Source organism: Eubalaena glacialis, chromosome 1 (assembly GCF_028564815.1).
Source record: "Eubalaena glacialis isolate mEubGla1 chromosome 1, mEubGla1.1.hap2.+ XY, whole genome shotgun sequence".
NCBI lineage: Eukaryota > Metazoa > Chordata > Mammalia > Artiodactyla > Balaenidae > Eubalaena > Eubalaena glacialis.
The window spans coordinates 151,817,935-151,845,704 of record NC_083716.1 but is presented as its reverse complement, the minus strand read 5'-3'; the positions used below and the strand labels follow the sequence as shown (position 1 = coordinate 151,845,704).

At 37.5% G+C, this 27,770-nt stretch overlaps 1 protein-coding gene across 1 annotated transcript in view; it reads left to right on the top strand.

Annotated features, from left to right (window-relative positions):
* The window catches only part of LRP1B (LDL receptor related protein 1B), a gene marked incomplete at its 5' end in the record, with an annotated part of 1,521,642 nt that overhangs the window by 5,576 nt on the left and 1,488,296 nt on the right, over positions 1-27,770 (top strand). Inside the window, one exon of the mRNA XM_061199746.1 lies at positions 3,487-3,609. Coding sequence (XP_061055729.1) covers positions 3,487-3,609 — 123 coding nt within the window. The remainder of the gene's footprint in view (positions 1-3,486; positions 3,610-27,770) is intronic.

Here is a 27,770-nt window from a genome sequence, read left to right as displayed (position 1 = left end):
AATGGTAAAGAAGATGTAGTACATATATAAAATGGAATATTGCCAGAGGTTCTTAACACATGACCTTTTATTCAAATGGATGTCACTCTCACCTTCTATAAGCCTTTATTAAATGTCACATTCTCTGTGACACATTCTCTGACCACCTTATTTAAAATTGTATGTCCACCCCCCGACCCTGGTCTTCAACCCTTAATCCCCATCTCTGTTTTATTTTTCTCCATATTGTTGATCTTCTAATATACTTTACAATTAACTTGTGTTTATTTTGTTTCTGTTTCTATCCTCCACTGTAACATAAGCTCCATGATGGCAGGGGATTCTGCTTTGTTTTCCTCACTATTGTATCCTCAGTCCCTAGAACATAGTAGAAGCTCAGTGATATTTGTTGAATAAATAAATGAATGAACAAATTAAGATATCAGGGGTGGAACTGCTTTTTGAGCTGCATAGCACTATAAAAATACTAATTATTCCTACTATTATTATTCCACTGACCCCATGACAAGGGTCACATACACATTCACACTCACATGTACAATATCTTCTCTTTTTTTCCCCATCTCTATGTCCTATCTTGGTTTTGAGACACCATCTAATCAATTTTTGAGGCTATTTACTTGGAGGCATATTTGACTCTTTCAACTATTTAGTCACTAATTCCTAACTCTTATATTAGATCATTTGGAGCACAGTCTCCATTTTAGTCCTCACTACTTTACCCCAATCATCTTAAACTTTTCTCTAGACAATTGCAGTAGTCTTCTCACAGGTGACTTTGCAGTTTATTTTAACATGAATACCATTTCTTAAGTAATTTTCCGTGGCCTCAAATTATCTACAAAATGCTTCCTGTGGTACTCAAGGTTCTTCAATACTAACCCTGACCTTTTTTTTTTTCTTTTTCTTTTGACTGTGTTGGGTCTTTGTTGCTGCACATGGGCTTTCTCTAGCTGCAGAGAGCAAGGGCTACTCTTCGTTGCCATGCATGGGCTTCTCATTGCAGCGGCTTCTCTTGTTGCGGAGCATGGGGTGTAGGTGTGCGGTCTTCAGTAGTTGTGGCACACGGGCTCAGTAGTTGTGGCTCACGGACTCTAGAGCACAGGTTCAGTAGTTGTGGCGCACGGGCTTAGTTGCTCCGCAGCATGTGGGATCTTCCTGGACCAGGGCTCTAACCTGTGTCCTCTGCATTGGCAGGCGGATTCTTAACCACTGTGCCACTAGGGAAGTCCCTGACCTATGTTTTTGAGACACTGTTTTTCAGCACTATAAATTGTTCTGTTGGCCCTTTTTATTTCTTTATACTTCAACAAATACTTGTTGATTATTTACTGAGACAGACACTATACAGTGGCATTTAGCAAGACACCATCTCTTTTCCCCTTTCCTTATAGCAATTGGTTATAGTTTGGGAGGAATGAAGGAAGAGAAAACCTAGCATCTCAAAATCATAGATCAAATGCAGACTAGCTATAGGTACAATGAGCAGTCCTTCTGATTTTTCTGGAATAGACTTGGTTTATACTTGTTGCCCCAGTGTAATTATTAATGTCTTCCTTCACCCTCAGAACTCTCCCCACTTGGTAATAAATCATATAGTCTCTGTCTATAAGCAAAAATAATTTGAATTTTCTCATGTGCTCTTTCCCTACGTTAACTACAAAGGTTACATGACTGTCTAAAGCAAAATTTAAGTCCCTTTCCTCTAACACCAGGACATACTTATAAATATCACACATAATGTTTGGTAGAGAAAAATCTAGATGGATCTTATAACCTGAATGTCATTTCAACTTTAGTATAAAACATTTGTCTCAAATGCATCTTAATAATTACTGCCTTAGCAATTTTTATTACTCTACCTCTTGTCTGAAATGTCCTATATTTACTCTCCATTTATCCATAGCCTACCCACGTTTAAAATCATACTTATATCCCCAGACTTTTCTTCGTATTGGTATCCATCTGTCTCTACCTGTGATCTCTCCTTTTAGCAGTTATTTTCTAAATCACTTATTTGGCAACTTTTGGTATACAATGTACTTTTTTTTTCCTTTGGGATCTGTTGGTGTAAGTGGTCTGACTGAATCTTTCAAGACAAAGACTGAGACTTATACATCTTTGATTCTATAGCACCAACTCTAAGGCCAAATTCAGAGTATGCACAAACAACCTAACGTGAAAAAAACCCAACAATAATTATGATAGCAGTGGTAATGAGTGTGGTATTGATGGTGTATAATAAAGTAAAATATATGAATTTTCAGAAAATATCATACTGAGTAGGAAGCGTTAATTATAGATTAAAGATGTTTGTGTGTGTGTGTGTCTGTGGATGTGTTTGTAAAGTATATTTGTTTTACGTTATTTTGGGGTCAGGGGAAGAGGTTGAGGGAGAGAAAGGAAAGACATACTATATTTTATCAAGTGATTAAGCGGAAGATGTGCCATCATTTTGTAGATTGCTAGGGGAAAAAGGCCAATTAAGCTATGGTGTAATGCTTTCGTATCACTTAGAATATGCATTTGGTATATATTGAAAGACATATTTACTGATGGCTTTCTTTGATGTTGGATCATTCTTGTATATACATAACAAAGAATAAGTGATATCAAATGTCTAACACTCCTAACACTCCTTCACACTCCGAGGTCATCAATTGTAAGAAACATTTCTATTTCAGACATGTTTTAAAATACTTTTTAAAAAGAAATATTTTGTTGAATGGACTTATAGGGCATAAGTAAGAATATTGCAAAAAACAACATCTGATGAGTTTACTAGGACCCGAGGAAAGGCAACAGATCCTAAATATTCTGAAACAATGGAAAGAAAATAATGGACTTTTTGAATACAATCAAATGTAGAAACCTGAGTTAGAACAAAGCTTTATGGGATTTTACTTTCACCCTCACTGTCCAGTAGCAGAAACTGTCAATTGGAAAGTTGTAGTGAAAAAGGGAAAAATATATTATGATATTGGGTATCTAATAGATGTAAAGGCATGAAGCTCTAGCATAAGGTTGGATAGTTAAGAACTAAATACTAAGAGATGGAATTGACGTACAAGGTTTAATTTTTATTGCTGATTTTTCATTGTCTTGGAGCAGAGGAGGAAACTAAATTTTTTCTGTTCAAGAACTTCTGCTTTGGATCAACATCTTCTATAAAACCTGCTTGCTGGGATACCTACATGCCTTATCTGATATGAGGAAGCCTCTAGTCCTAAACGCAAACAGAATTCTTAACTATTTTCAGGATAGATTGTGTGAGACCACAACAAAGTTAAGTCTATCAGAATTGAGTGCTTGAGCTGAGTGGATAAAATTAAGAAAAATAATTGGTTTAGCTTTGTTGCTGAACAGAAAATGTGGACCACATTCATAGACCTTTTATGCATTGCCTTCTCACATTTCATCTTTGTACTGCTCTTGTGTTCATGTTCAGATCATTCATATTTTATTTTGAAACATTTTCATTTTCAGATCAGCAGTTGTGTGATCCTGGTGAATTTCTTTGCCACGATCACGTGACTTGTGTCTCCCAGAGCTGGCTGTGTGATGGGGACCCTGACTGCCCTGATGATTCAGACGAATCTTTAGATACCTGTGAGTAGAAAGGTTCTCATGCCATTCGGATTTACCTTACATGTGAAACTAAATGTCAGCCGTTTTCACAGATGACTGCTGTTTCCGTTTATTCTTTTTTTCCCAAATAGCCTAAAAACTTAAAACCTTTTGTTTGTGTGTCCTTTAAAATGACTATGTGAATGAGAGCATAAAATGCAGTTTTGTCGTGTGAATTAACTTATGAAGGGAAGAAAATGCAAGGTTATTTCAATGTGATTGTGTTACTCCTAGAAAAAAATTTACTTGAAGAGAAAAAGATCCTTTAAAACACAGCACTGAGAGGGAATAAGATCCTCTCCAATAATTTATCTCACACATTTTGAGACAGAGGAGCATATAGAAGGAATAATGAACTAATCAAGCTTTAGCTCCCATATTATTTCTATTAATATCTAGGGTACTACACAAATTATTGAAAGTGTTTTCTTTTGCACCTGAAACATAGAAACTACATTTATCCATCCATGCAGTGAGGATCTTTGACTTTATAATATCAGATTCAGAACTCTTAATACACATGAGTCCTAATTGTAATTGTACCACTGTGTCTAACTTGGAGTCCATTAAGGGGTTTGCCCATGTGAAAAATACCACTTAATCAAAATTGTAAATAATAACAGGACAACAGCTAAATCTGCTACACTTTCTTTTAAATACCCACTGTCGTAAGGAGTATGAAGAGTCCCCTAAATTTTCATATTGATATTTCTAGCATAGCTAATATCAGTTTTTACTCCCCACGCAAACAGGTATGTCAGCTTACCAGGATCATCCTCAAAGCAACTGCATAGTTCTGTGAAGTCAACATGAAAAAAGAAAAATCCACCACTCTTATTGCTTGATATTGTAGAGATAATAATTATTGGTTCCATTTTCCACTTTTATCTACTTGTTTATAAGTCTTATAGATGGAACCAATATAAGTTTTGATGAAAATCTTGGTGACAGAAAGCAGAAGCAATGCTTATTCACTTTCTTCATGTTTGCTAGTGTTTTTAAAGTTTCTCAACATATGGGTACTTGAATATTTGCATTAATTGCCTTTTTTCAATTTGAACAGATCACTTTTTCGATAGTAAGAGGTTGTAGTTGTTTACTACATTTCTAATTTTCACCAATTTCATCAGTTTAATTCTGAAAACCTTTACGAGACCCCTATAGCATAGATAAGGTTCTAGGCATGATAAGAGGAAAAAGTATATTAATAGGAAAATACTCTAGTGGATAAATAAAATCTGATAAATCCATACAAAGGAGTATTATTTAACAATAAAAAAAGACTGAAGTACTTATACATGCTACATGGATAAATCTTGAAAATATTATGTGAAGGAAAAGAAGCCAGGCACAAAAGACCACATATTTTATGATTCCATTCATATGAAATATCCCAATAGGCAAATCTAAAGAGACAGAAAGTAGATAAGTGGTTGCCAGTGGCCAGTGGGGTGGAGGGGAATGAGGAATGTCTGCTAATGAGTATGGGGTCTCTTTGGAGGTGATGAAGTGTTCTAAAATTAGATTGCAGTGATGGTTGCACAGCTCTGTTAATGTATTTAAATACATTGAACTGTGCATATTAAATGGGTGAATTGTATGGTAGGTGAATTATACCTTAACAAAGTTGTTTAAAAATGGAAAATAAGGAGAAGAATCTCAAAATTATGCATATGGATGTGGATGGTATAGTAATGTGAAAAGACAACAATAACAAAATACCCCGCCCATGAAATATATAAGTAGTTGGACTACATTTCATCTGTATAAGTAGTGGGACTTAACGCTGTTTAAGCCTTCCCCTATTTAAGTGCCCTAGAAAAGTTTTCTTCTCGTTAGATGCAAGGAACGATCGCCATGGCATAATCGGACTAAAAAGTTAAATTTTTGAGTTTTGGAGTCTTGTATTTTTGCCCTGATCCTACTATCAAATTCCTGATGGGAAACATGACAGAGACATGAGAGAGATTTGCAGAATCCATACGTAGGAAGGCAGGTTGAAGGAGAAATGCCCTGGAACTTGTACCTGGCACAGGGCAAAAGTGATTGAGAAGAAAAGGCTGTGTGGTCTGTCTAGGCAGGAGTTCCCTTCATGCTTTTGAGTAACAGAGAATAATGATGCTCCCTTTGTACTCAGGAGGGGGCTTAGTGGGAGAATCAGGCTGGAGAGGATCTGTGGTACAGAGAAGGCACAAAGACCTTGGTGGTCAAAACTCAAACCCAAAGAGGAAAGAGACCCCAAAGTGAATGCCAAAGTGGGTGGATGACAGTATTCCACTCCCCCTCCCATGCTGGCTCTGTGCTTCTAGGAACATGGCCGATACCTAGCAGGGCCACAGCAGTCACCTAGACTTGTGTTTGCTGGCCAGCATCTGCCCTGATTGATTGAGCTTCTGTTCTTAATGGTCAGTGTCTCGACCACAATGCTTGAAAATATTTTGAATATCCGTCTTGCCCAGAAGGTAGACACCACCTTGTGTTCGGGGGGAAAAAGGTAGGTCCTTCAATTCACAGAGATTAGGGGCTTTGGCGGACTGAAGCTTCAAATTAGGAATTACATGTGGGTTAATTAAAAGAGAGATAGATTTTCTTCTTATCTAGTTTTTAAAATGAAACTCATACCTTCTCAAGATATTTTTGGCAGTTTTTAAGTATGTAGTTAGTTTCCTCGATAAAATTTGGTGAGTTCAGTTTTAAAATGTTTTCCCATTTTGGCCATTCTTATTCTACTCTCAGGCATCGAAATTGCTGAATATCCTCAAGAGCAACACTAAAAAAAAAATTCTTATTTCAATGTAGCAACATAACAAAGAAAGAAAAATACTCATTTTTTTTTTAACCTGGGTGTTTAATCTGAGTAACATGTTTGGATCCACATTTAATTTGCCTGTTTCAGATAAGTGGTTTCAGTACTAACTGAAATCTGGACAAGCATAGAGAAAAAGCTTTATGAAAAAATCAGACTTTTTCAAATTTAAATTTCTCAATCCAGATGTTCACAATTACCATTTTCCCTAATCATAGTGCTTTGTAATGTGTTGTTTTATAACATTCATATGCAGTCATCACTGATCTACATAAAATAATTGCATAATTTGATAATTATATGAATGTATATACATTCAATGTGAAAGATAAATACTAGAAATCAAAAACCTTGAAGATTGATTCTTAAGAAGGATAATTTTGTGCTCAGTGTATGAACAAAAGTATGTTATCATATTTGATCTGAAGACAAAGTATGTTGTATGTACAAAATATTAGATGAAAACCACTGATGCAATGCACTTATTTTTCCTAAATCCACTTAGCCTTTAAAATGATAAGAGGACCAATATAGCATAGAATTTATTATGACATTGTGAAAGCTCTGCCATGACAAAATTCTAACAGGAAAAAAGTGGATATTGTCGAGGAGGAGGAAAAGCTTTACTTGTGAGACGCTGATGACCAAAATGCTTTAGAAGATAAACATGCCTACAGAAAAACAAAGAAAGTGAAAATCAAATGAAATTGAGGTGTTTGGGGATCTGAGAGGTTAACAGGCACATATCTTCTTTCTCTTCTATGTTTGTTTAGGCCCAGGTTATAGGGGTATTTTCTACTATTTATGGGGCAGAAGTGAGATTTCACTAACAGCAATCCAAGGCCAAAGAAACCCCTCTTGAATGGGGTTGATTTACCACTAAGCTGACTGCATGTTGGGATGACTTTTCTAAAATATGAAATTAGAGAAATTTAATAATTTATATCCTTACCATTGAATATGAGAAATGGTTCTTTAGCCTTATATTACAAATGAAAGTCTTTATTTCGCTACATTATTTGAAGTAATTTGTTAAGGGTCTAAATGGCTAACCATCTTTTAGGTCCTATGACGCAATGAGAAGAGAAAATCAGGAAAAATCACTATCTTTCTACTCAGTGCTTTGAATCCAGTTGTAAGTCTAGCATTTTGTATGACAAGAATTAAAGTGAATAGTAGAAATGTTATTTGTGGAATGAAAACTTGGCACCCCCTGGGACAGGGAAGTCTTCCTGAAAGGTGCTTTTATTCTAAGGTATTCAATACATAATTCCTTCTAGGATTTTCTGTTGAATGCTTAATGATACTTCCTTTCCAACAATCAGTTTCAGCAGATGTGTGATATTTTTTGGCAATCTGATGTGTATATACTTAAAACTAGATTCCTCCTTTTAAGTCAGGAAGGTTTTGTTCTGCTCTTTCTCCTTCTTCCTTATTGCCCTCCACTACCCACCTTCAGAAGATCATGTAGAGTGTCCTTCTACTATAGATCATGTTGTGGATATGATGACTCTTTGACTAACCAGGAAGTATAAAAATGACATTATAGGAGGGTAAGATTTGCAACCTGGATACAGTAAGTCCCCTACATGGAAACCTTCAAGTTGTGAACTTTCAAAGATGCGGACGTGCATTCACATGGCCAATTATGGTAAGTTAGTTCACATGTTTGGCATACATTGTCACGTGAGTGCATCCTCTACAAGTGGTTGTGCTTTTGTGTACTGTACAGTATTGTATAGAGTACAGTAGTACAATATCTTTGTTTCAAGTCCAGGATGTCCAGAAGCAAGCGTAAAAGCAGTGGTAATGTAGCTGGTACTGCTAAGAAACACCAAGAGAGACAGGAGGAAGAAGAAGTAACTGAAGAACCAAAGAGATTCACGGCGCAGGAAATGGCAAGGGGATTTTCTTTATTTGAGAAGGCACTGTTAGTTTGTTTTGTTTTGTTTTTTAAACAATGACCTATTTTAAATTTTATTTATTTATTTTTATTTATGGCTGTGTTGGGTCTTCGTTTCTGTGCGAGGGCTTTCTCTAGTTGTGGCAAGCAGGGGCCACTCTTCATCGCGGTGCGCGGGCCTTTCACTATCGCGGACTCTCTTGTTGTGGAGCACAGGCTCCAGACGCGCAGGCTTAGTAATTGTGGCTCATGGGCCCAGTTGCTCCGCGACATGTGGGATCTTCCCAGACCAGGGCTCGAACCCGTGTCCCCTGCATTGGCAGGCAGATTCTCAACCACTGCGCCACCAGGGAAGCCCCCAAGGCACTGTTAGTTTTTGAGGCAAAAGACCGGAACGTAGAACAGTACATGAAGGTTAGAACAGCTGTTCAGGATGCAATCCAGTGCTACCGTGTCATCTATGATGAGAAAAAAGAGCTACTACCCAGACATGCCTGGATTGTTTTTTCAAAAGGGTAGATAGAATTGAATCCAGCAAGGAACCAGAACCTGTGCCATCCACGTCAGGCGTGAGTGAACTTGCAGCTTGCCCTCCATCTCCTACTGCTGACGATCCTTCACCTCTACCATCTCCCACCTCCTCTCCCTCCTCCAGTCAGTAACTCTTCTTGCCTGTTCGCTCGATGCCAGCCCCTGGATGCCAGCTGTTGTACTGTATACTACTGTGCTTTTCAAGGTATTGTACTGTAAGATTTAAAGTATTTTAATTTTTGCGTATTATTTGTGTGAAAAATTTTATAAACCTATTACAGTACAGTACTATATAGCCAATTGTGTTAGTTGGGTACCAAGGCTAACTTCGTTGGACTTACGAACAAATTGGACTTACCAATGCGCTCTCGGAATGGAACTTGTCCATATGCAGGGGACTTACTGTAGTTGTTATAATAATTTTCATATTGCCTCTACTCTGTCCTGTCCTTCTGCAAGGATCAGCAAACTTTTTCTGTAAAAGACCATACAGTACATATTTTAGGATTCCTGAGCTTATGTCATCTCTGTTGCATATTCTTCTTTGTTTTTATTTGTTTGTAAAACAGTTAAAATGGAACAACAAGCCAACAAACATCCTTAGTTTACACTCTGTACAAAAACAGTCCACAGACTGGGTTTATCTTGCAGGTTGTAGTTTGCCAAACCCTACTGCAGTGTCCTAGCTAAGCCGTGTCCACTGTACTGCTGCAGAGGTGGGGCCGTGTCCGGGTAGTGCAACCACAGGGAACAGCAAACTGGGCAAAGTGGAAGAATGGGGCATCGAGCTGTGTGTGTACCCACTCCCACACGGTGCCAGACTCGGGCACAATGGCATTCTCTGCAAAAGCTGGCTTCTTTCTTCTATTTTTGCACATCTCCTTACGTGTTAAGATTGCATTTGAGCATGAGGGACAGACACAGGAGCTCAAACAAATAAGGGTTTACTTTTCTCATATAAAAAGGTGCAAAAGTGGACAATCCAGGATTGATATGACAGCTCCAGAATGACACCAGGCTTCCTCTACCTTTATGCTCTGCCACTCTTAGCATGGAGCTGTCAGTCTTTTAGCCACAGTAGGGCTTTTCCACCTTCCCCAGTAGATGATTCCATTTCGGCCAGAGAGAAGGGAAAGAAAAAAAAGAAACAGCAAGTGCCAGCTGAGTCTATCTGTTTGTCAGGAGAATAGTAACTTTTACGGAAAGCAAACTCAGTAGGTTTCTTGCTTAGATCTCCTTCGCCAGAACTGATCACCTAAGGTATGGGGCGATGAGTATTTCCACAGGGCTTTCCAAAATAAGATCTGTGGTTCTGCTAGTAAAGAAAAAGGGGAGACTAGATATTGGGCGAGAAGAGGCCCCAGGTAGCATGTGCCACAGTGTCTCTTCACTCTTTTTCCTCTCTTCATCCACTGAGGAGAGGTGGCAGGCACAGTGCATGATCAGGGCTTCTGAATCCCAGATGCTTGACACCAAAGCCAGTTCCTCCAGATGAATATCTTTGCTCTTGTGCAACAAACTTAGTCATTCCGGGTCTCTATTACCTTATCTGTACAATGGGCATGATAGTACCTGCCTCACAGTAAAGTGCTTAGAATAGTGACTGTTCTGGAGGAAGAGCCCCTCCCCACCCAGCACCCCCTCCCTGTATTCCATATGCCAGAGCTCTGACCAAGCACCTTACCCTGAGGGTCTTTTGATAGAGCACGCTAATTGCCCCCTCTCCCATTCTTACTGAAGATTGGCTTTATTCTCTAAGGTTGTGGCTAGCAATAGGGTTAATTTACCACATACACTAATTCAAGAGAAGTTAACAGTTTTTAATAATTAAGTATATTACACTCAAGCATTAAGACAAATAAGGTGTCGACATTATTTGGGGACAGATGGCTTTTCCTAAGAACTCTTCCAAAGACATCATGTTGATGAATTAGCTAAAGTTAAAATATATGGTTAAAAAACACATTAATGAATAATATTATTTAATCAACATTGCAGTCCTGAAATGTAGCTGTTATCTCATTTTAAGAAATGAGGAAACTGAGCTTACAGTCCTTCTATGCCCTCTAAGTTGGCTGTTATCGGTGAAAGCAGAGTTTGCATTTCTTTCAACTTGCCCTTCTTTTTATAAATACTCAGGAAAGGAAGAATCTAACTCCTAAAAGGAAGCCTTAGGCCACCTAATTTAAAAATATGATGTCATTTGAAAAACATAGATGCTATCCCAACAGTTATATCACACTGACTTTGGAGGTGATCAGTTCTAATTGAATAATTCAGTAAACACACCATGTCTCCTGGGTAATAGGAATAGAAGCATTTGTGAAAAATGAAAATGGCTGTAACTTATTAGGGTTAGATATGCCTCTGCATGAATTGACCATTGCTTTGACTGCATTTCCATTGTTGTAGGATTTTAAGCTTTATTTAGATAGGAGGATATTAATGAACTCCTTATATTCATACACTGACCTTTCCCCTAGGATATAAGGTAGAAATCCTTTTACAATTTCCTTCTAAACTTTCTTTCTTTAACAGAGGTCAGAGAAATAAAACAAAAATTCAGGTGGGAGGTTATTACCAAACAGATACTGCCCTTTAAAAATAAGTAGCAGAATAGGGCACTGAAAGTAGACTATAGGAACAATAAAATCAATGGAAATATGGTCCTTGTTTCTAAGTAATAGTGATTTAGAGGTCACTTTGCAATGAGCTAATATATGAGAGCCACAAAGCTAAGCTTTTCGTTAGGAAGAGAAGCTGAAATGATCTTACAGATTAAAGGGAGAGCATATGAGACCCATGAGGGCAGTTTATGTCTCTTTCAATTCTTTTTGTTTTGCCCTTCATTTTATTCTGAGGCTTCCCTCTTTTGCAATGAAGAGGCAAGAAACATTGACCCTTCGTTAGTAATAAAGAGACTTCCACTTATGAGTTGATATGAAGGGGAGACAGGAAGGTGAGGAACAGTATAATTGTGAATTGAAGGGGCCTGTCTAAGGTTGGTTCATTTCCCCAGCACGGTGGGGACGGGATGGAGGGTGACATTTCCCTTCATCCTGCCCTGCAATGTGCTAACGGGTCTCTGAAAGTTTGCCTCTGCAATTTTAAGCAAGTTTGATTGGAGGCATAGGTGATTAAACTGAGTGCACCACGATTCACAGAAGCGGAGCAAGACCAGCATTGCAAAAGGCCTCGCTGTTCTTCAAGAAGTCACTGCTTGTTGGTTTTCTGATCCAAGTTCGCAGGTCATAGGATCCAAGTTCACAGGTCATAGGATGAAAAGGGACTCATGTCCCTCAGCCTGGACTGGAAATTATAGGCAGTGAAAACTTTGAAATGATATCAAATAAAGGGGATTAAATAAAATTATTGAATTCTAGAGACAACTCTGAGAAAATCTCCTTGGCTTAAGGGATGAGGTACAGTAAGCAAATGGTCTTGCAGCGCTCCATTGGGACAAAGCTGAAGGCTGAGCAAGGAGCCTCCTCAGAAATGATTCAATCCATCATTTATCCACAACTAACCTAGCATTTGGGGTTGGGGATGAAGGCTTCTTACCTTTCATGGGTGAGCAAATTTCTTCCCAGAGGAGGTTTTATTCTTTATAGTCAGTGTATAAAATTTACATTTGACTTTCACTCAGAAGTGCTTCTGAAATGACATATTTTACTAAATGAATCACTGAAGGATGTTTTGTTCTACGAACTTATTTTAATGGCAATGTCTTTTTTCTCTCTCCCTTCCCCCCTATCTTTTATTATTTCTTCCCTGAAAGCAGAATATAAAACCCTACTATAATATGCCTATGGAATTCTCAGTAGGACAAAAAGTATCATCCTTCTACTAATTGCTGTATTGGCCCATTTCAGTTTTAGGCAGAATAATTGACTTTGGGTTGAATATTTTCAATTAAAATCTCTGTAACATTAGCCTTTTTTGATTTGGAGGACGGGAGAAATTGCTTGCAAAGAGTAAAGTTCATGAGAAGATGGGTAAAAATAGGGCTTAGGTGGAAGGATACCAATTCAGTAAAGGTGGCTTATAGCAGTCTACTCATCTTGCAGGGTTTTTTTGTTTGTTCGTTTGTTTTACTTTTCTGAAATATGATGCCTTGGGAGGGAAAGGTTTGACCTTATTCCTTGGTCAACCAAGGATCAGATACGAAAGGGGAGAATCTTTCAGCTTGCACAGATCTTTCTGGGTATTAAGCAGCAAGAAAGAAAACAAACTAGTAAATACTTCTCAACAACTCTGATGGAGTTGCCAAGAGAAAAGTAATTATTAATAAAAAACTTCTTGTCTTAGACTTCAGCATACACTCATAAGACTAATAATTTCAATCTTCCAAAAATAGTAATTATAGAAAGGACTTATACTTGTATAGCACTTTGATAATTTAAGGACATGTACATTAGAATCAATAAATATCCTTTGACATAGTACCTATTTTTTTGAGAAAAATAAGCCAGGTATTATGGCCATAAAAAAAATAAGAAATCCAAAGCACAAACAGGTTGCTTGGTCAAGAGTCTCATAGCTAATGGGTAACAAGGCTAAAATTGGAATCCAGAAATTGCATTTCCTAACTTTCTATTATAGCATCAGTTATGGGCTGAATTGCACCCCTCAATATTCACAGGTTGAAACCCTAAAATTATACCATTGCAGAATGTAATTGTACTTGTTGCTAGGGGCTTAAAAGAGGTAAATTAAGTAAAAATGAGTTCATTAGAGTGGGTCCTTATCCCATCTGACTGGTGTCTTATAAGAAGGGGAAATTTGGACACACTGAGGGACACTGGGGTGCTTGTGCCCAGAGAGAAGGTCATAGGAAGAGGCAATTAGCTATTGATGAATTAGCTAAAGTTAAAATATATGGCTAAAAAACACATTAATGAATAGTATTATTTAATCAACATTGCAGTCCTGAAATGTAGCTGTTATCTCATTTTAAGAAATGAGGAAACTGAGTTTACAGTCATTCTATGCCCTCTAAGTTGGCTGTTATCGGTGAAAGCAGAGTTTGCATTTCTTTCAACTTGCCCTTCTTTTTATAAATACTCAGGAAAGGAAGAATCTAACTCCTAAAAGGAAGCCTTAGGCCACCTAATTTAAAAATATGATGTCATTTGAAAAACATAGATGCTATCCCAACAGTTATATCACACTGACTTTGGAGGTGATCAGTTCTAATTGAATAATTCAGTAAACACACCATGGAGGGTGGAGATCTGCAATCCAAGGAGACCTTGGGGGAAACTAACCCCGGCAACATCTTGATCTTGGACTTTTGGCCTCAGCACTGAGAGGAAATAAATTTCTGTTGTTTAAGCCACTTAGTCTATGGTATTTTGTTATGGCAGACCTAGCAGATTAATATAGCATCCTACTATATGTCTATTACACTTCCATGTTTTTTATATTAATGTAAAGAATACTGCAACAACTTAAAAATCCCTCCTTTTCCTTGGAGATATATACTGACTACCAGAGTACTGAAATTATAGGCTTTATTTAGAGATATGAAATGAAATCACCAGTTTTTGATGAAATAAAGGGCCCGTTCCTACAGCAGTAGTCTTAACCCTCTAAGAATGCCTGATTTGATCACATAGTGCAATTCTCATACAAATGAAAAAACATTTTTTAATAAAAAATCAATAGATAATTACTACAGATTATTTTTTTCAAATATTTATGGATGATGGGTTGCTCCAAAATTTAAAAAAAGTAGTTTTGCCTTAATCCTTCCTGCTGGTGATCTAGAACACTCATTTAGTGGTGCAGTTGGTGGCCATCTCCGCAATGCTACATATTTGCAACACAAAAGACAAACTTGTATTGATGACTTAACTACCATTATTTTCTGAGGGAAACAGTAGAAATTCATAAGTGGTGTATACTAGTCATAGCGTGCATATTAGTAATATTATATATTAGGTTGCTATAATCTATATTAGATTGTTACAGTTGTTGACTCTCAATTGATAATTGGGTTAGGCAATAAAATAGATGTAATCTGATAGTTAAAATAATGCTTCTTTCTCCACATGGGACTTTGGGGAATTTTGTTACATTTTGCTTCCAAATTTGCACATATTAGACAATTCGATTATTTAAAATAAATGGCATACCATATATTTTCACTTAAGGAGTAAAGAGAATTTTGTTACCAAACTAGAATTCCCATAATGTATTGGTGCATTTTCTTTAAGAAAACTAGAATGTAATCAATCAGCAGCTATTTACTGAGGAACTACTGTGTTCAAGGTGCTTACTAAGCATGGTCCTTCAACCATTTTTTCCATGCCTTACCACGTGCCAGGGCTTTCACCTATGCTAATTTAGTTTCTAGCCTGGTAGAATCATACTAATTTCATATTAAAGAAGATGTTTATGAGAAAGATAAGGATGACAATTACTGACACAAAATATATGGTTAATATGGACCAGATGTTGTGCTGTGACCCTTATGTGGATTATATCCTTTGATCCTGACAACAGCCCTGAGTGGGACATCGGGTACAGTTGTTCAGGTTGTGCAAGGCATCAGGGTGACATAAATAATGCAGACAGCATGCGTATATATATTTTCCTACAAATGGAAATAAATGATCTTTGGAAGGGAGCAGTGTTTTCTAATTTACGTGAAGGCACTCTGTGAGCTAATGGTGGCCTCTCTATGATACTAATCATGGTCAACTTTTATAGAGGATAAAAATAAAGCATGAGAGAAGTTACTTGCTAGAGGTCCTAAAGCAATTATGTGACAGAGCTACAGTTGAACACTGTACCATGCTGTATAGCCTCCTAGATGACGTAAATGAGGTTCAGAGACGTTAAATAGATTCCACTAACATTCCCCCTTAGTGAAGACCAGACTTTCATACATGCCTATCTCACATAACATTTAAGTTGGCATTTAAGTTGGCATCCTGTACATAATCCATCTATCTATCTATATATGTATCTACCAATGTATCTATGTATCTATCTATTAAATTTATGCATAACAAATTTTAATTGAGTGACTACTATGTAATAGGTCCTGTGATAGATGTTGGGAATGACAAGATAAATATGCTAAAGATGGAAGACAGATATTGTAACAACTGAGAGAGGATTTTAATTATCTCTTTTATCCAACTCTAAAGGATATACAAATGTGTATATATTACTGTAATAATAATTTTAAAAGGTATGTGGGTTAACATTTGTATATGCATGTATATGAATTTTATGTGTGTGCATATACACAAAATGAATCTGGAAAAAAATAATATTCTCTTCACCATTTTTCCTCACACAGACAAACAAAACACACATATTCACTCTAATTTAAAAACACATTGTTGCGAATTCCCTGGCAGTCCAGTGGTTAGGACTCGGCACTTTCACTGCCAAGGCCTGGGTTCTATCTCTGGTTGGGGAACTAAGGTCCCACAAGCCGCGGGGCACGCCCCGCCCCAAAAAATAAAAAATAAAAACACACTGATGAGGATAACTGAGTAGATTATGAGATTATCAGTTTTCTATTGCTGTATAATTAATTACCACAGATTTAGCATGTCAAAATAACACCCATTTCTTATCGCACAATTCCGTAGATGAGAAGTCTAGTTAGGATCAAATGGGTTCTCTGCTTAAAGTTTCACAAGGCAGAAATCAAGGTATTCCTAAGGCTGGGCTCTTATCTGGAGGGCCTGAGAAAGAATCCACTTCCAAGCTCATTTAAGTTGTTGGCTGAATTTAGTTTCTTGTGGTTGTAGGACTGGGACCACAATTTCTTGATGGTCTTCAGCCTCAACCTTTGACAACCAAGGGCCACCCACATTTCTTGGCAGGGGACCCTGTCCATTTTCAAAGCCAGCAATATGTTGAAGCTCCCTCATGATTCATGCTCTCAATCCCTGACTTCCTCCTCTGCAACCAGATGGAAAACACCTTCTGCTTTTAAACACCTTGTGTGATTAGATTAAGAAGACGTGGATAATTTCCTTTTGCCATATAAGGCAATATAATCCTGGAGTGATATCTCATCATATTCACAGGTTCCACTGACATTCAAAACAGAAGGGGTTATACAGGGAAGAGAGTCAATGAGAGTGATTCTTAGAATTCTGAGTAATACAGTGTATTCGTGGGTTAGGGCTGCCATAACAAAATACCATAGACTTTCGGTTTAAATTTAAAATATATATATATTTCCTCATAGTTCTGGAGGCTACAAGTTCAAGTTCAAGGTGTTGGCAGCCTTGGTTTCATTCTGAGGCCTCTCTCCTTGGCTTGTAAATGGCCATCTTCCTCTCATGTTGTTACATGGTCTTCCCCCTGTGTGTGCCTGTGTCCTAATCTCTTCTTATAAAGACACCAGTCATATTGGATTCACGCCCACCTCTATGACCAAATTTTACCCTAATTACCTCTTAAAGGTTCTGTCTCCAAACACTCTCACATTCTGAGGTACTGAGGGGTGGGTGAGGACTTCAACATATAAATTTGGGGAGGATGCAATTCAGCCTATAACACACAAGATGATTTTGCTTTTCTTTTTTGATTATAGTTCATCTAATGAATGTAAATTGTTATTTGTTTAAAAAGTTGAATTACCTTCTTCCCTCCACTTCTTACTGTGAAAAATTTCAAGCTGACAGAAAAGTTGAAAGAATAGTATAGTAAATACCTATATACCCTGGATTTATCAACCCTTAACATTTTGTGACATTTGCTTTATCTTTTTCTCTCTGTCTGAATTGTGTATAGATGTTTGGAATGTTTACACACATATACATATATATGTTCACATATGACTTTTGCTGAACCATTTAAATAAGTTGTAGACATCATGACATTTTATCCTGAAATGATTCTAAGAACAAGACATGCTCTTATATAACTATAATACCATCATCACACCCATGAAATTTGACTTTGATATAATATCCCATCCATATTCAGCTTTCTCCAACTGTCCCTAAAACATCATTTGCAGTTATTTTTTGCCCAATCCAGGACCCAACCAAGAATAATGAATCACATGGCTCTTCCGTCTTCACTAATCCAGAATATTTTCCAACTTTTCTTTTGTCTGTTATGGCATTGACATTTTCCTGTAGAATGTCACAGAATCCGAATTTTTCTATTTATGTTCTGCTGATTAGACTCAGAGTAAGTATTTTGCCAAGAATACACTATAGGTCATGACATACATTTCCAACTGTGTTAAATCAGAAGATAGGTCAGTTTGATGAAAGCTTGATAACATGGTTACCAAAACGGAATTACAACAGAATGTTTGCCAAAACATAAGGTACACCTCTGAACTATACAGCTAAGAAGTTTAACATAGCAGAGTCTTTTCCAGTCTTAACTAGTCCCTCAGAAAAAAGACTTAGAAAAGGATTAAAATGAAGAGCTTAAAATCATGAGATAGTCTCATGTTATTTGAACTTGAAAATAGAAATCAGCTGAAGAATGAGGCTTTAAGTTTGGACTTTGTATGACTTGAGTTGTATCACTCACCCTTAAAGAAATCTAATTTTGGTTTTTCAAGTTTCTCTATGTATAGCGAAGTATGAATGAAGCATAGAATTACTGTCACTTCCATTTAAGTAACAAATATTATAAATCCCACATTACATTGTTAGCATCCTTAAGGACAGGCATCTTTTCCACTTTTTTATATGCATACATTGTTCTGCACACAGTGAGTAGCACATATATTTTTGTCTGTCAGACATTTGAAAGGTGACTATGTAGGTAGGCAGTTTATATATATATACACTGATTATATATTTATGATTACTTTCAAAGTCAAACTTTATCAGTTTATTTGAATAGTTACCTTATTTAGGGAATGCATGAGTTATAGAATTATACCCAATATGACTTAATAAGTTTACACCATAGCTTTATAACTTGCTTTCTTCACATAAATAAGGAAAAAGCTCCTTGAGACAGGAGAGAGCCTACCATTTACAAATTTTTTTATCCAATCTTTCTTTTACTGCTGTCAACAAGTTTTTTATATTCAGTTAAGTGGTTCACCAATGAAATAATTGAATGTAGCCATTTCAAAAGGGAAAGTAAAAGTGACCCTGAAGAATGTATTATCATTTAACACACACACAAAAATTCCTCCCAGGGTTAGTCATTATGTAAGGCACTACACCTTGGTGTAAGAGAAAATATTTGAATCTGTTTTACAACTGCAAATGCAGGAGAAAATGTTTGCAAGTGGAGAAACTTATAATATAACCATTTCTGTCATGTTTGTCACCTGTCAGGATTTCATCCCAATGGAGTAGTGATGACTCTACATTCCCACTGGAACCTTTTCACATGTCATCCAAGTTTAAAAAAAAAATGGTATCTATAGGTTCAGTTTGAAGTTGAGGTTATAAAAAAAGAAAGAAAAAGAAAACAATAACACCAACACTAGTTAGAAAAAGCCCAACTATAACAGCATCCTAATTAAGGCAAAGCAGGTCAGACACATTCTGACAATGTTAAACCAAAATGCAGTTTATAAATTCAACAAGATATTAATGATTGTTTACTGCAGTGATGGGTGTGTGTTTGGAAACACGTGACCTCTGAGGTAAGTGGATTCTTGCAGATGTGGATGTGGAATTTCTGCACTCTGATTGGAATCAAATAATTGAGTTTGCATTACTGCTCAACTCTTTTTCTGGTTATCTTTAAGTATTTCCTCCACTGATGAATAGGAATGTAAATATATAATAAGTTTGTTTTGTTTCAAAATTTCTGGACTTGATGAATATTTGAGAGAGTGTGAGAATTTGCTATTCCTCAAAAATGGAACTGATTTAATAAATGAGATATAGATTAATTCTAGGTTCAAGGAATCACAGTGATCAGATTGGCTGTCTAGGATGTACTCTTAAATGGCGAAGACTGGCTTCTGTTTAAGATTTAATCCAAGATAAATTGGATCTGGTCAAACCACCATGAGCCACAGCCTTCGTGATGGGGATTTAGACTGCCAGGTTCTTATTAAATTTTGCTTCGAGATGGATTTTTGCTCCTATCATTCTTTGCTTCTTAAGAGTAATATGTTGATTTACTGGGCACTTGTAGATGCTAGGAACTGAAATAGGTTCAGACTACATAATCTCCAGATGAAAAACTAAAAACTAATAACTACAGTTCAGTGAGGTAAAGCAACTGGCTTGAGGACACATAGTGAATAAATCTCAGACCTGTGACTGAAATTTACATACCCTTGACTTGCGCCCTCTTTTTCTTTTCTTTTCAATTTGCATGTGTGCCTCCCAGTAATATAGTTCTACAACCATTCTATATTTATTGCATCTCATCATTTATCAAAACACTAACAAAAATGCATAAAAAGCAGAATCTGAAAAAATAAATTTAACTAAATTTCAAAATTTTAAATAAAATATAGAGGTGTATTCCCAAACTAACTTGAAAAACTGCTTCTATCTTTCCTCAAAAGCTGGTATGTACCCAGGGCCCTACCTCTACACTCGGAGACCCCCTCCAACAAGCTGGACCGGCCTAAACCCCACCCACACACCCTCACTCAGGGCCCTACCTCCAAACTCCAGAACTCCACACTCCAGAGGCCCTCCTTTAGAGGTGCTGCCTCTCCCGTTCTGCGCAGGTCCTAAGCAGAGGCCCTGCACCGCGCTTCAATGTTGCCCGGCCTAGGCACTGCCCCACGCTCAAACTCACCCCGCACCCGCCTAGGTCCCGCCCCACCCAAAACCCCGCCCCTGCCTAAGTTCCACCCCCCTGCTAAAACTCTGCCCCCATACCCAAGGCTTTTTTTTTCTTTTCTTTTTTCCTATTTTATTTTATTTTTCTAAAATAATGGTTTTATTGAGATGTAATTCATATACCATAAAATTCACATGTTTAAAGTGTACAATTTAGTGGTTTATAGTACATTCACAAAGTTGTGCAATCATTACCACTGTCTAATTCCAGAATATTTTCATCGTGCCAAAAAGAAACCCTGTACCCACTAGTAGTCATTCCCCGTTCTCCCCTTCCCCTAGCCTCTGGCAACCACTAAATTACCAAATTCATTGATTAGCTCTAGTAGTTTTCTGGTGGCATCTTTAGGATTCTCTATATATAGTATCATGTTGTCTGAACACAGTGACAGTTTTACCTCTTATTTTCCAATTTGTATTCCTTTTATTTCTTTTTCTTCTCTGATTGCCATGGCTAGGACTTCCAAAAGTATGTTGAATAATAGTGGTGAGAGTGGATATCCTTGTCTTGTTCCTGATCTTACAGGAAATGCTTTCAGTTTTTCATCATTGAGAATGGTGTTTGCTGTGTGTTTGTCTTATATGGCCTTTATTATGTTGAGGTAGGTTCCCTCTATGCCCACTTTCTGGAGAGTTTTTATCATAAATCGGTGTTGAATTTTGTCAAAAGCTTTTTCCGCATCTATTGAGATGATCATATGGTTTTTATTCTTCAATTTGTTAATATGGTTTATCACATTGATTGATTTACGTATATTGAAGAATCCTTGCATCCCTGGGATAAATCCCACTTGATCATGGTGTATGATCCTTTTAATGTGTTGTTGGATTCTGTTTGCTAGTATTTTGTTGAGGATTTTTGCATCTATATTCATCAGTGATATTGGTCTGTAATTTTCTTTTTTTGTAATATCTTTGTCTGGTTTTGCTATCAGGGTGATGGTGGCCTCATAGAATGGATTTGGGAGTGTTCCTTCCTCTGCAATTTTTTGGAAGAGTTTGAAAGGATGGGTGTTAGCTCTTCTCTAAATGTTTGATAGAATTCACCTGTGAAGCCATCTGGTCCTGGACTTTTGTTTGTTGGAAGATTTTTAATCACAGTTTCAATTTCATTACTTGTGATTGGTCTGTTCATATTTTCTATTTCTTCCTGGTTCAGTTTTGGAAGGTTATACCTTTCTAAGAATTTGTCCATTTCTTCCAGGTTGTCCATTTTATTGGCATAGAGTTGCTTGTAGTAGTCTCTTAGGATGCTTTGTATTTCTGCGGTGTCTGTTGTAACGTCCCCTTTTGCATTTCTAATTTTATTGATTTGAGTCATTTCCCTCTTTTTCTTGATGAGTCTGGCTAATGGTTTATCAATTTTGTTTATCTTCTCAAAGAACCAGCTTTTAGCTTTATTGATCTTTGCTATTCTTTTCTTTGTTTCTATTTCATTTATTTCAGCTCTGATCTTGATGATTTCTTTCCTTCTGCTAACTTTGGGTTTTGTTTGTTCTTCTTTCTCTAGTTCCTTTAGGTGTAAGGTTAGATTGTTTATTTGAGATTTTTCTTGTTTCTTTAGGTAGGCTTGTATAGCTATAAACTTCCCTCTTAGAACTGCTTTTGCTGCATCCTAGGTTTTGGATCGTCGTGTTTCCATTGTCATTTGTCTCTAGGTATTTTTTGATTTCCTCTTTGATTGCTTCAGTGATCTTTTGGTTATTTAGTAACGTATTGTTTAGCCTCCATGTGTTTGTGTTTTTTACTTTTTTTCCCCTGTAATTGATTTCTGATCTCATAGCATTGTGGTCAGAAAAGATGCTTGTTATAATTTCAATTTTCTTAAATTACTGAGGCTTGATTTGTGACCAAAGGTATGATCTGTCCTGGAGAATGTTCCGTGCGCACTTGAGAAGAAAGTGTAATCTGCTGTTTTTGCATGGAATGGCCTATAAATATCAATTAAATCTACTTTGTCTATTGTGTCATTTAATGCTTGTGTTTCCTTATTAATTTTCTGTTTAGATGATCTGTCCATTGGTGTAAGTGAGGTGTTAAAATCCCCCACTATTATTGTGTTACTGTCGATTTCCTGTTTTCTAACTGTTAGCAGTTGCCTTATGTATTGAGGTGCTCCTATGTTGGGTGCATATATATTTATAATTGTTATATCTTCTTCTTGGATTGATCCCTTGATCAATATGTAGTGTCCTTCCTTGTCTCTTGTAATATTGCTTATTTTAAAGTCTATTTTATCTGATATGAGTATTGCTATTCCACCTCTCTTTTGATTTCCATTTGCATGGAATATCTTTTTCCATCCCCTCAATTTCAGTCTGTATGTTACCCTAGGTCTGAAGTCGGTCTCTGGTAGACAGCATATATATGGGTCTTGTTTTTGTATCCATTCAGCAAACCTGTGTCTTTTGATTGGAGCATTTAATCCATTTACATTTAAGGTAATTATCGATATGTATGTTCCTATTACCATTTTCTTAATTTTTGGGGGTTTGTTTTTGTAGGTCCTTTTCTTCTCTTGTGTTTCCCACTTAGAGAAGTTCCTTTAGCATTTGTTGTAGAGCTGGTTTGGTGGTGCTGAATTCTCTTAGCTTTTGCTTGTCTGCAAAGCTTTTGATTTCTCCATCGAATCTGAATGAGATCCTTGTTGGGTAGAGTTATCTTGGTTGTAGGTTCTTCCCTTTCATCACTTTAAGTATATCATGCCACTCCCTTCTGGCTTGTAGAGTTTCTGCTGAGAAATCAGCTGTTAACCTTATGGGAGTTCCCTTGTATGTTATTTGTCATTTTTCCCTTGCTGTTTTCAATAATTTTTCTTTGTCTTTAATTTTTGCCAATTTGATTACTATGTGTCTCAGTGTGTTTCTCCTTGGGTTTATCCTGTATGAGACTCACTGCGCTTCCTGGACTTGGGTGGCTATTTCCTTTCCCATGTTAGGGAAGTTTTCGACTGTAATCTCTTCAAATATTTTCTCGGGTCCTTTCTCTCTCTCTTCTCCTTCTGGGACCCCTATAATGCGAATGTTGTTGCGTTTAATGTTGTCCCAGAGGTCTCTTAGGCTGTCTTCATTTCTTTTCATTCTTTTTTCTTTATTCTGTTCCACAGCAGTGAATTCCACCATTCTATCTTCCAGGTTACCTATCCGTTCTTCTGCCTCAGTTATTCTGCTATTGATTCCTTCTAGTGTAGTTCATTTCAGTTATTGTATTGTTCATCTCTCTTTGTTTGTTCTTTAATTCTTCTAGATCTTTGTTAAACATATCTTGTGTCTTCTTGATCTTTGCCTCCATTCTTTTTCCGAGGTCTTGGATCATCTTCACTATCATAATTCTGAATTCTTTTTCTGGAAGGTTGCCTATCTCCACTTCATTTAGTTGTTTTTCTGGGGTTTTATCTTGTTCCTTCATCTGGTGCATAGTCCTCTGCCTTTTCATCTTGTCTATCTTTCTGTGAATGTGGTTTTTGTTCCACAGGCTGCAGGATTGTAGTTCTGCTGTCTGCCCTCTGGTGGGTGAGGGTATCTAAGAGGCTTCTGCAAGTTTCCTGATGGGAGGGACTGGTGCTGGTTAGAGCTGACTGTTGTTCTGGTGGGCAGAGCTCAGTAAAACTTTAATCTGCTTGTCTGCTGATGAGTGGAGCTGGGTCCCCTCCCTGTTGGTTGTTTGGCCTGAGACGACCCAACACTGGATCCTACCTGGGCTCTTTGGCGGGGCTAATGGTGAACTCTGGGAGGGCTCATGGCAAGGAGTACTTCCCAGAACTTCTGCTGCCAGTGTCCTTGTCGTCACAGTGGGACTGAGCCACAATCTGCCTCTGCAGGAGACCCTCCAACACTAGCAGGTAGGTCTGGTTCAGTCTCTATGGGGTCACTGCTCCTTCTCCTGGGTCCCAATGTGCACACTACTTTGTGTGTGCCCTCCAAGAGTGGAGTCTCTGTTTCCCCCAGAACTGTCGAAGTCCTGCAATCAAATCCCACTAGCCTTCAAAGTCTGATTCTCTAGGAATTCCTCCTCCCGTTGCCGGAGCCCCAGGTTGGGAAGCCTCACGTGGTGGTCAGAACCTTCACTCCAGTTGGTGGACTTCTGTGGTATAAGTGTTCTCCAGTTTGTGAGTCACCCACCCAGCAGTTATGGGATTTGATTTTATTTTGATTGCACCCCTCCTACCATCTCATTGTGACTTTTCCTTTGTCTTGGAATGTGGGGTATCTTTTTTGGTGAGTTCCAGTGTCTTCCTGTCGATGACTGTTCAGCAGTTAGTTGTGATTCCGGTGTTCTTGCAAGAGGGAGTGAGAGCACGTCCTTCTACTCCGCCATCTTAAACCAATCCCTTTGTCTTTTTTCCTCTTTTAGTTTGGGGTTATGTTTTACCTTGTTGATTCTTTTATATTGTCATTTTTCTTAATAAATCTTTTATTTTTTTATTTTATTTTATTCTTTATCCTTTGTTAGTGATCTCTCCTTTTGGCTTGCTCACCTTCCCCCCCGCCACCCTTTTTATTCTTTTTTCTATTGTGGTTTTATTTTATCTTGTTGCAGTTTAAGTAGTTTTATTTTTCCTAAAATATTTTTTATCTTTCTAATTTAATTTTGTTTTTTTTCTTTGTTATTGTATTCCTCCTTTTTTTTTCTTTCTTCCTTCCTTTCTTTTTTTTTCTTACTGCACCATGAAGCTTGTGGGATCTTGGTTCCAGGCCAGAGGTTGGGCCCAAGCCCCTGTGGTGGGAGCTCCTAGTCCAAACCGCTGGACTAACAGAGAAACTCAGACCCCAGGGAATATCAATCAGAGTGAGGCCTCCCAGAGATCCTCATCTCAGCACCAGGACCCAGCTCTATCGAACTGCCTGCAAACTCCAGTGCTGGACGTCACAGGCCAAACAACCATTAAGACAGGAATACAGCACCACCTTTCAAAAAAAAAAAAAAATGAAATGACAAAAAAATTTGTTACAGACGAAGGAGCAAGGTAAAAATCTACAAGACCAAATAAATGAAGACAAAATAGGCAACCTACCTGAAAAAGAATTCAGAGTAATGATAGTAAAGATGATCCAAAATCTCGGAAACAGAATGGAGAAAATACAAGAAACATTTAACAAGGATCTAGAAGAACTAAAGAGCAAACAAACAGTGATGAACAACACAATAAATGAAAATAAAAATTCTCTAGAAGGAATCAATAGCAGAATAACTGAGGCAGAAGAACGGATAAGTGACCTGGAAGATAAAATGGTGGAAAAAACTGCCAGGGAGCAGAATAAAGAAAAAAGAATGAAAAGAATTGAGGACAGTCTCAGAGACATCTGGGACAACATTAAACGCACCAACATTCGAATTATAGGGGTCCCAGAAGACGAAGAGAAAAAGAAAGGGGCTGAAAAAATATTTGAAGAGATTATATTTGAAAACTTCCATAATTTAGGAAAGGAAATAGTCAATCAAGTCCAGGAAGCGCAGAGAGTCCCATACAGGATAAATCCGAGGAGAAACACACAAAGACACATATGAATCAAATTATCAAAAATTAAATACAAAGAAAAAATATTAAAAGCAACAAGGGAAAAGCAACAAATAACATACAAGGGAATCCCCATAAGGTTAACAGCTGATCTTTCAGCAGAAACTCTGCAAGCCGGAAGGGAGTGGCAGGACATATTTAAAGTGATGATAGGGAAAAACCTACAACCAAGATTACTCCATCCAGCAAGGACCTCATTCAGATTCGACAGAGAAATTAAAACCTTTACAGACAAGCAAAAGTTAAGAGAATTCAGCACCACCAAACCAGCTTTACAACAAATGCTAAAGGAACTTCTTTAGGCAGGAAACACAAGAGAAGGAAAACACTTACAATAATTAACCCAAAACAATTAAGAAAATGGTGATAGAAACATACATATTGATAACTGCCTTAAATGTAAATGGATTAAATGCTCCAACCAAGAGACACAGCCTGGCTGAATGGATACAAAAAGAAGACCTGTATATATGCTGTCTACAAGAGACCCACTTCAGACCTAGTGATACATACAGACTGAAAGTGAGGGGATGGAAAAAGATATTCCATGCAAATAGAAATCGAAAGAGGGCTTCCCTGGTGGTGCAGTGGTTGAGAATCTGCCTGCCAATGCAGGGGACACGGGTTCGAGCCCTGGTCTGGGAAGATCCCACATGCCACGGAGCAACTAGGCCCGTGCGCCACAACTACTGAGCCTGCGCGTCTGGAGACTGTGCTCCGCAACAAGAGAGGCCGCGACAGTGAGAGGCCCGCGCACCACGATGAAGAGTGGCCCCCACTTGCCGCAACTAGAGAAAGCCCTCACACAGAAACGAAGACCCAACACAGCCAAATAAATAAATTTATTAAAAAAAAAAAGAGAAATCGAAAGAAAGCTGGAGTAGCAATTCTCATATCAGACAAAATAGACTATAAAATAAAGACTTCTACAAGAGACAAAGAAGGACACTACATAATGATCAAGGGATCAATCAGAGAAGAAGATATAACAATTGTAAATATTTAGGCACCCAACACAGGAGCACTTCAATACATAAGGCAACTGCTAACAGCCATAAAATGGGAAATCAAAAGTAACACAATCAAAGTAGGGGACTTTAACACCCCACTTTCACCAATGGACAGATCATCCAAAATGAAAATAAATAAAGAAATGCAAGCTTTAAATGACACAGTAAACAAGATGGACTTAATTGATATTTATAGGACATTCCATTCAAAAATGACAAAATACACTTTCTTCTCAAGTGCTCATGGAACATTCTCCAGGATAGATCATATCTTGGGTCACAAATCAAGCCTTTGTAAATTTAAGAAAATTGAAATCGTATCAAGTATCTTTGCCGACCACAATGCCATGACACTAGATATCAATTACAAGAAAACAACTGTAAAAATTACAAACAGTTGGAGGGTAAACAATACAGTACTAAATAACCAAGAGATCAGTGAAGAAATCAAAGAGGAAATAAAAAAATAACTAGAAACAAATAACAAAACTCGACCACCCAAAACCTATGGGATGCAGCAAAAGCAGTTCTAAGAGGGAAGTTTAGAGCAATACGATCCTACCTCAAGAAACAAACATCTCAAATAAACAACCTAACCTTACACCTAAAG